The 9,376-nt window shown below is 53.6% G+C and overlaps 1 protein-coding gene across 2 annotated transcripts in view; it reads left to right on the top strand.

Annotated features, from left to right (window-relative positions):
• The first annotated feature begins 4,596 nt into the window (after window positions 1–4,596).
• The window catches only part of VIPR2 (vasoactive intestinal peptide receptor 2), a 71,613-nt gene continuing 66,833 nt past the window's right edge, over window positions 4,597–9,376 (top strand). For both annotated transcript variants that reach the window (XM_070618124.1, XM_070618123.1), the window contains exons 1-2: window positions 4,597–4,718; window positions 7,186–7,285. In XM_070618124.1, coding sequence (XP_070474225.1) covers window positions 4,659–4,718; window positions 7,186–7,285 — 160 coding nt within the window. In that variant the 5' untranslated portion in view covers window positions 4,597–4,658. The remainder of the gene's footprint in view (window positions 4,719–7,185; window positions 7,286–9,376) is intronic.

Genomic DNA, 9,376 nt, shown 5'->3' with positions numbered 1-9,376 from the left:
CCCCTAGGTATTTACCCAAATGAGTTGAAAACTTATGTCCACACAAAAACCTGCTCATGAATGTTTATAGCAGCTATATTCATAATTGCCAAAACTTGGAAGCAACCGAGATGTCCTTCAGTAGATGAGTGAATAAATAAACTGTAGTACATCCAGAAGATGGAATATTATTCACTGCTAAAAGGAAATGAGCTATCAAGCCTCGAAAAGACGCAGAAGAACTTTAAATGCATATTGCTATGTGAAAGGAGGCAAGACGGAAAGGCTCCCACTGTGAGTCCAACCATATGACATTGCGGAAAAGGCAGAACCGTGGAGACGGTGCACCATGGATGTCAGTCAATAATAACATGGGCTCGTCAGCTTTAACGAGGCGCCACAGTAGTGCAAGATGTTAATAAAGGGAAACCTGTGTGGAAGCGTGAGGGGGACCCACTCAGCTTCACTGTGAACGTGTAACTGCTCTACAAACCAAGGTCCACTTACAAAACCACAACTTTCCAGATGCGTCTTAGGTGTCACCACCTGCATCCCCTCCTCTGGGAAACCCTGAGGAGCAGGTCTCTCCACATGCTTCTGCAGCCTCTGGGCCAGGCTCAGCTGAGAATGACACAGCAGGACATGAGAGGGCTCAACCAGTTACCTCAGCGTTTACGCCCAAAGGCCATCCCCACTATGATCAAGAGCCCCACGTTTCAAAGTGAGGTGCTGGAGCACCGACAGAGGATTTGCCAGGAGAGGGACCCGAAGGGTCTGCGCCCGTCAGCCCAGAACCACCTGGAGGCCGAGGGAGAGAAGGCGGCACACAGTAGGGATGCTTCACAGCTCCCTCCTCATAAGGGGACCGGGGGTGCTTCCCCTCCCACAAACCAAGGGAAGTAGCCACAAGACCCATTTGGCAGCTCAGCCTGTGTCCTCCTAGGGAGGCAGGAACCTCTCTGACTTGCGCCTGGAGTGTCTGAAGGTGAGGCCACTGCGACTGGCCGGCTGGCGGGCTGCCCGATGCAGAACCTGAAGAGGAAGCGGTGCTGGCAGCGGCCTGCGTGCCCCACTGGCAACGCAAAGGGTGGTTTTCATTTTCCTCAGCCAGGTGTTGACTCCCATGGACCATCTTGAAACTCCTTCTCCTAAGAGGACCATCTGGAGAGGGAAGGTGATCCCAATAGAAGGGAAACCTGTGGGGGCTGCAGCAGCCTGAGGAGCAGCCCCTGCACTGGAGGGCCTGCGGCTGGGGAGTCTCCACGTGCGGGGTCGGGGGAGGCCTGAGGCGCTCACAGAGGCAGCCCCTGCTGTGCCAGCTTTCTGACCCTGGGCTCCTGCAGGCTGCAGTGATGAAGGGACAGAAGGCGAAGCAGAGAGGAGACTCCCACCCCCACCGCTGTGCACAGCTCCCAGCCCAGGTCCAGGGCCTTGTGTGGGACTGGGCCGGCGGGAAGAGACCCTGTCAGTTACAGGAAGTTGAGAACTCTGCCACCGCTTGGTCCTGGGCTTTTCAACATCTGGAAGAGAGTCCATGGCTGACTGCACTGTGGGGTCATGCAGGGCTGCAGTCACAGGCAGGCTCGCGCCAGTGACTCCATCTCACTGAGTGGGTTGGCTGCGGTTGATAGTAGGAGGGGCTGGAAACTGCTCAGACACCACTGACCCGTCCTGAGGCCAGGGCCTGGGCTGTGTCTGTGTCCGCTCACAGCACAGCCAGGGGTGGGGCCGAGAGGGGCACATCCCCAAGGCAGCACATGACATCTGTACACTCCAAAAAATGCTCGTGAAGGCTTCCCACCGCCACTCTTGAGTCTAGCTTCATAATCACCTTGAGAAGTGGGCCAGCACGTATTAGGAATTCCACGCCACAGCGAATACAGTCTTATGTGACAAGCATGCACTGGGCACCAGCTGTGTCCCACAGCATGCCCTGAGTGTGGGGGTGCCCAGGGGCCAGGATGCTATGTGCCCATCAGAACTGGGAACAGCTGTAGAAGATATGCTCTGAGTCAGCTTCCAGGAGCCCATGGGGCACAAAGCCAGGGGCCAGGCTCGGAGGGCGCTCCCCAGACCACCTGCTGATCCCCCATCACAGCTGTGAGCACCAGGCTTAAGAAAGGGGGGAGGAGGAAGTAAATTGTTTATTGAAGTCTAGCATTCAGGCTTTTAAAAGACACCAAAGGAGGGACCCAGGCAAATGGTGAGTTTCTTCGTAGGTAAAGTTAAAAATGGCCTGTGGGGTATGGGGGCGTGTCCTCCACCCAAGCAGGCATGGTCCCCAGAGTCATGCACCTGGACTCTGGGCAGGCAGGGGGCCAGAAGGACCTCGGGGTCCGTGTATTCGAGGCTCGGTCCTCTTGGGAAAGCACAGGGTGCCGGCGCAGTATTCCACCCTCTTCCGAGCACCAAGCCCAGAGGCTCCCCTCGCGAATCAATAGGTTTCCGGCTTCTGATTGTGGGGACAGCACAGCAGTAGTTGCTCAGCTTCCACCCCCAGAGGGTTGATTCTCTCCACTCAGAGCTCAGCCTGGAAAACTGGGGAAGCCACAGGCATGGGAGGGCCAGGAAGCACGTGAAGTGCGGGCCCAGCGTCCAGGCAGGAGGCGGTAGCAGCTGAGAAGTGCCTCACAGGGCTGATGCCCCCCGACTGGGGCCTCAGAACACAGACCCCCGCAGGTGCTGAGGGTGGGGTGGTAGGAAGCGGCGAGGAGCAGGAGGCAGAGGCGGGGCCCTTGTGACCAGGGCCAGCTCCCACAGGGCCTGGGCACCGCTCAGTCAGGGGGCTGCCACACCTTAGCCCGGCAGTGTCAGGGGTCCAGCCACAAGACCACCAGCCCCCCACATCAGGCACGCGCAGCGGAGCCCCTCCCCCCAGCCCTGAGGACATGTAGGCTCCCCCGCAAGGCCAAGTGGAAAAATTCCTGCAAGAGTGGGCAATCACCCAAAGGAGACAGAGTCCCCTCTGACTGACAAATGGAAGTCCCACCCGACCCAGCATCAGCGGGATCCTGAGCAAGGCAGGGACAGACAGAGTGAAAGAACCTCAGTTGGGCATTCTGTTCTGCAGTGTGTCAGAGTCTGACTCCGGTTCAATTCTGACCTATCTCCACTGGGTCGAGACCCTCTTTCAGGACCTCAGGCCTCTGGACTTGTCCACACCTCCTGATTTCTCCAGTGCCCCTAGCACGTTGTTCTCAGGGACCCCCATCTCTCACTCCTGAGCATCCTTCCAGTCTCACTCAGAGCTTGCTCCTCCTCCCATTTGCCTGCATCCTGTCATCACGCTTATTTCCCCGGCGTCACCCACCCCTACCTGCTGGCCTGCAGACTCCCGTCTCAGAGGAGACTTTGTGTCCTCCCTGCTCCAGGGCAGTCGTGTCTAGAGGGTAGGCCCTCAGCAAAGCCTTCATGTGCAGTGATGACCTTGATCTGACAGCCGCCTTAGGGGAAGGGCGGGCACCAGCATTCTCATCCACAAATGGACAAACAGCTCAGAGAAGTCCATCAGCTTGTCCAGGGTTGGAGAGCGAGTAAAAGAAATGTTGGATGCAGAGTCCATAAGCTTCCAGACCCCAAGCTGCATACCTGAGCTCGCAGATCTTGGTCTGTAATACTGTCCCCCTGAGATAGGAAGAAAGATGATAGACGATAGACAGACAGACAGGTAGATGGACGACTCCAGACACACAGATGTTAGATGCTGATGGACGAATCGGTGGTGGGGTGGTCAGAGAGGATACAAACCGTGAAGCCAGTGAGGTGAAACTTCAGGAGCTGAGCCTCGGTAAAGGGCAAAAGGATGTTCTTTGTACTCTTCTTATTCTAACTTTTGTGTAAGTTTAAAATTATTTTCAAAGAAGTTAAAACCACAGAAAAGTCACGTCTTATTTTTCATTTCTATGCTTCTCCATTGGCCGGGTAACAGCCGGATCCAGGATCTTCGGATGTTAAGGGGACCGCCTTCCGGAGGCTCAGGGGGTCTCAGGCCCCCGCGACCCCACCCACTGCCCCTTTGGCTGTGAGTCCGCGGGAGACAATGACTTTCCCGGTTTTACACGGGAGGCACGGAAGACCTGCGGCCACGCTGAGCCCCCTAAAATGCACTCCACCAAAATGCACTCCAATTTTCTTCTTGATTTTCAGTTGCCCCAAGCCAAGCCCTTGGGCTTCAAAGGCAGCCCACCCACCCACTGGGTTTCCGGCCACCTTTGGGGGCGTCTTTAGGTTATTATCTAACAAGGAGGACACAAGCAGGTGCAAACCCACCGGTTCACGCCTGGAGCCCTGTCTGCCCGTTCCCTGTCACCCCGGAGTCGCCCTCACCCTGACTGCTCAGCCTGGAGGTGGGCGGGCACTGCGGCCCCCGACCCACCTGTGCGCACCCCTCACCGCCTCTCCTGGCTGCGGAAGAGGGGAACAGGCAGCGCGGTGGGAGGGGAGAGGAGGGAGAGGCGGGGCGTGGGAGGAGCGGGAGCAGGGGAGGAAGGGGGTCACCGGGAGGAGGGGGGACCCGGTCGGGAGAAGGAGGGGGCGGGGCCGGGCCGCGGGGGGCGGAGCGGGGGGCGGGGGCCCCGGCGGCGGCAGCTGCGGGCGCGCGGCGCGGGGGCGGGGCGGGGGGCGAGGGGGGAGCGCGGTGCTGCGCTCGGGCGGGCGGCCGGTCGGCGAGCGGAGCCGGGATGAGGACGCCCGCGCTTCTGCCGCGCGCGCTGCTGACCTGCTGCTGGCTGCTCGCCCCGGTGAGTGCGCCCGGGACCCCCGCTCCCTGACCGTGGATCCATGTTTCCCCCAGAGGGGAGCGCCCCGTGCGCCGGGCTGCACTTCCCTCCCGAGTCCCGGCACAGGGCTGGCCAGGGGCGCGGGGCGGGGTGGCGCGGGGCTGGGGATGCCGAGCTGGCCAGGGGCGCGAGGCGGGGGCGCGGGGCTAACCAGGGGCGCGGGCCAGGGGCGCGGGGTCGGGGGCGCGGGGCTGGCGAGAGGCGCGGGCCGGGGGCGCAGTGCTGGCCCAGAGTGCTCCAGAGAAGGAATAGGGTCCCCGGGGGCGTTCCGGACCCTCCCCAGCGGAGCCGAAGCACCGCGCTCCGCGCCAGCCGAAGTCAGCCTTCGGTGGGAGATGCACGCGCCGTCTCCCCGGCACCGACTGCCCCGGATTTGCTGGGCAGGATGCTTTACTTCCCCGGGGCTGTCAGAGAGGAGCTGGATCCCCCGCCTCCAGGGATCGCGCCGGCGAGGCCCGCGGGTCCCGGGGCGCCCACCTGCGCAGGCTTCCCGCTTCTGGGAAATGGGTTTGCTTCGTCATTAACGGCTTCTCCTTCCGCTCCTGGCGCTTGTCACTAGTTTCCCTGTGTTTTAGTGTGTGTCAGGGGCAGACGCAATGTGGCGAAAGAAAGTTTCCTTTTGGAAGTATTCCGCTTTGATTTTTCTACCATTATTTAAAAGCACCGAAGGAAATTACATACCGAAGAGAAGCTGGTTAAATGAGGGCATTAATAGATTATTTAGTTCCCAAGAATTCTTCCTTTTATTTGAAGACCTTTTAGAAACAAGTTCGAACCTTATTTCTTGCTTCCTTCCTCGCGGACTGAAGACTGTTGTGTGTGTGCACGTCGTATTGTGTGTGTGCACGTCGTATTGTGTGTGTGCATGTCCAGCCAACATCGCAGGCTCTGTTGATTCATCTCCCCTGAAGGTTGTGCAGCTGAGGACGGAGCTATCTGGGGAAAGCAGTAATTGCTGAGGCTGTCTCCTCCGTGTGGGGGCGGGGGGGGGGGGGAGGCATAAGCCTGCCGCCCTCCTTGTGTCCTGTAAAGGTTCTCCTCCCTCGGAGGAGGGCTGTGAGAATAAGAACCTTGCTACTAATTGCAATGCTTTGGAAGAGCTAGTTTGTTAAAAGTACCGGAAATTATTGTGGTTAATGCTGCTTTAATTTCTAAGATGTCCCAAAATAAGTCATCGCTCTGCATATTCCAAGAATGTCAGGTATTATAGTGTCTTTTAATACCTTAACAAAAATTTATTTTTCTTTTTAAGTCAATATGATTTCCCTGATTCTGAAATCTAAACCATTGGCTTGTTTTTCCCATAGAAAAATATAGCCTGCTTGAAACCAGGATCTTCTGCAGTTGGAGGTTGTCCAGTAATAAGCTAGGGGAAGAAAAAAAAAGCTTTAGATCTTTTTTAAAATGAGGGTAAATGTGATGAAAGTATACAGCATTACGTTTCTTCTCTTAATTCTGTTAGGAAATTCTATTCCTGGTTAGAATTCTAATTGACCTATTTCAATAGTAGGATAATTAAACATAGATGGTCATAATATAGCCAAGAGTATGATTCTTTTTAGTAAAAGTAAAATTTTCTTCAGACACAGGAGGGGGTGCACCTCCAACCTACCATGTATTTGGGGGGTGCCAATACAAAAAGAGAATGTTGGACCTTTGTAAAAATAGAGATCAGAGACTATTATCTTCTAAGACTGAAACACGTGGTTTTGTCTTTGCACACACAGACAGACAATATTAACCACTGTTTGTGTCACATCTTTAGTTCCTGTGACAGATCCGATGTGAACTCACCCATCCCTTGTTTAGTGGAAGCCACAGTGATGGGCTCTCCCCAAATTCTTCTCCTTGTTTACCCCTCGAATCTTTTTGAAAAGCTCCTTCACACCAGAGTCTAAGGCTGGGTTTGCACGATGACCTGCAGCCTCTCACCCTGGGGCTGTCCTGTTGGGGCTCCTGGCAGTGACGAGGGCAGAGACTGTCCCTGGAGGATGAGCCGGCTCTAGGGTGGCTGGCGTGCCATCCTTAAGAATGGTCTTAGGAACAAACATGTATTTACTCTAATTAAATCGAAGCCTATGAAATGGAGGACTCCAGTATTGAAAGATGATTGGATTAAAGAGCTCTATTGCCGCCAAATTAGTGCTAGCAACATGCAGTGTATTACGTTAGTAAGTTTGTTTTCCGTGCAAAAAAAAATATATCCTATTAGGTTTCATATTTGTTGTATAACTCCTTTACAAAGTAAATAGTGGAGGTTTTTTTTTTAATAACCATGCCAGAAATATGAAGGTGATTCTTTTAAATGAGTGTTAATTTGGAAGTGGTTTAGAACTGTGAGATTTTGGGGGTTTTGTAGAACTTTTGCTTGACTTCCTTCTTCTGTTGGGATTTTTTAGTTATTTCTGTTTTTTTAAATCTTGACCAGGTGAACAGCATTCACCCAGAATGCCGATTTCATCTGGAAATACAGGAGGAAGAAACAAAGTGTGCAGAGCTTCTAAGGGCCGAATCAGAGAAATACAAAGGTGAGGTGGGGAGCTGATGACTAGGACTGTGCCCGGGGACTCAGAGACCCCACAGGCCCTCTGGAATGGGTGTTTCTGGTCACCTGCATCTTCGGGAAAAAGGGAAAAGGTCCGTTTCCACTGTTTTTTCATGAACTCTGGTAAAACTCAGAGAGCATGGTGGTGTTGGGCCAAGGGAGAGCTTCATGTAAACCTTTCAGAAGAAAGCCTTGATCCTTAACAGTAGCAGTTTCCGTGGTTTGAGATAATACACCAGTTACTAATTTCATGGCGTTGTTATGCTTTGCAAAAGCAACTTCATTTCCACGAAGTGAGTATTTATCTAATTTCTTGCATTTTAAAGTGAGTTACATCACAGATGATTTCGGTCCTCTTAAGAACCGTGGGAACTTGTCAGAAATCAAACAGGAAAATGAAACTCATGTTTTCCTGCAGACAGATCTTTGTGACTGCAGCGAAGTGGCTGATTTTATTTTCTCCAGGTCGAGAAGGAGTGCCAGGACAGCAGGCACTCCACCTGGGCACATTCACATGCCTATAAACTCACAAGGTTCTGGTATGACACCCAGAGGACAACAGGAGCAGAACCCTTTTGCCCTTCAGCTTTCTTTTTCTCTGTTCTGTGTTATTATTTTATCCTCTTCAAGAACAAATTAAAATCAAAATATGACTATGTGTCAAAACAGTGTAGTGTCCCGCAGGGGACCCCAGACCCTCAGTCACAGATGTGGGCTCTGCTTTGGACCAGCACTGCCCAATAGAAATAGACCTTGAGCCACATAAGAATTTGAATTTTCTAGTAGCCACATTAAAATAAGTAAAAAGAAACATGCGAGATATTTTATTTATCCAAATATATCTGAACCATTATCATTTCAACTGTAACTGATATAAGATACTGATGAGAAATTTTACTCTTTTTTTTGTATACTAAGTGTTAGAAACCCAGAGTGTATTTTGCACTTTCAGTGCATCACGATTTGGACCCGCCATGTTTCAAGTGCTCACAGGTGGCCAGTGGCTCCTGCACTGGACTGACGCTAAAACTGGCATCCTGTGCCCCTTCCTGTCCCCTCTGGAGCCTCCACTTCCGCAGCTGAAAAGTGAGGTCTCTGGCTCCAGGATTCCTTCCAGCCTTAAAGATCTGTGATTCTGCGGGGCACACATGGCCCTGGGGCCCACATCTTCCAAATGGTCTGGTTGATCTCTGTCCAGAGGAAGGCAAATGAAGTAGCTCCACAGCAGACGTGGACTGGATGTCCGTCCCATGCAAAGCCATGTGCTGACCATTAGCCACTACAGGGATGGATGAGACATGGGTCCTGCCAACCAGGGCCTCGTGACAAAACAGTCGTCATGGTCACTGACGTCCATTCCCTTCAGTGAAAATTAAGAAATTTAGGAAAAGTAAGTGTTGAGTGGAGATGGTCTACAGCCTTTAGAAGCATCTCGTTAGTGGCCAGTGAGCCCAGGTCCTGTCAGCACATCCCAGCAGCCCACTGGCGAGGCCTCCTGCATGGAGTGGGGCGGGCAGGAGTGCCATCTGCTGCATCCTCAGTTGCTGACCTCGGCCTCTGTCCGAAGACCCGGGGATGGGAACTCCACCTCCTCACGCCATGTTGGACAGTCATGCTGCTGATGGGTCCTGAGGCTGCCTGAGGATGGTGTCCACTCGCGGGCATTAATTTGCCTCCTGGAGCAGCAGTGAACAGAAGTGCTCCTTCCCAGGAGTGCGTCTTCCAGCATTTAAAGGGTGTTCGTAAGCGCTGCCTTCTATTCCAATTCCTGCATCCGTCTTCAGGACGCACGCACGTCCCAGGCCCTCTGCCACAAGCTCTGGACGCACAGGCACTCCCGAAATGGTGGAGAGAGGAGAGCTGTACCATTGGTGTTGCTGACGCAGGGTCGTAATGGAAAGCAGACCAAGTCGCAGTCGGTTTTATCATTGTTTTATCATTGTTGGTAAATTCTCTACAGACCATGCACCTCTCCCCTGTGGACACCTCGGCTGGCAACTGCTCCCCTCCTCTTGCCTCTCCCAGAAATGATGTTTTAGGGAAAAGCTCCTAAAATACTGTTGTAGTGTTTCTT

Source organism: Equus przewalskii, chromosome 4 (genome assembly GCF_037783145.1).
Source record: "Equus przewalskii isolate Varuska chromosome 4, EquPr2, whole genome shotgun sequence".
Taxonomy (NCBI): domain Eukaryota; kingdom Metazoa; phylum Chordata; class Mammalia; order Perissodactyla; family Equidae; genus Equus; species Equus przewalskii.
The sequence above is the reverse complement of the archived record's forward strand: the minus strand, read 5'-3'. Positions and strand labels throughout refer to the sequence as shown.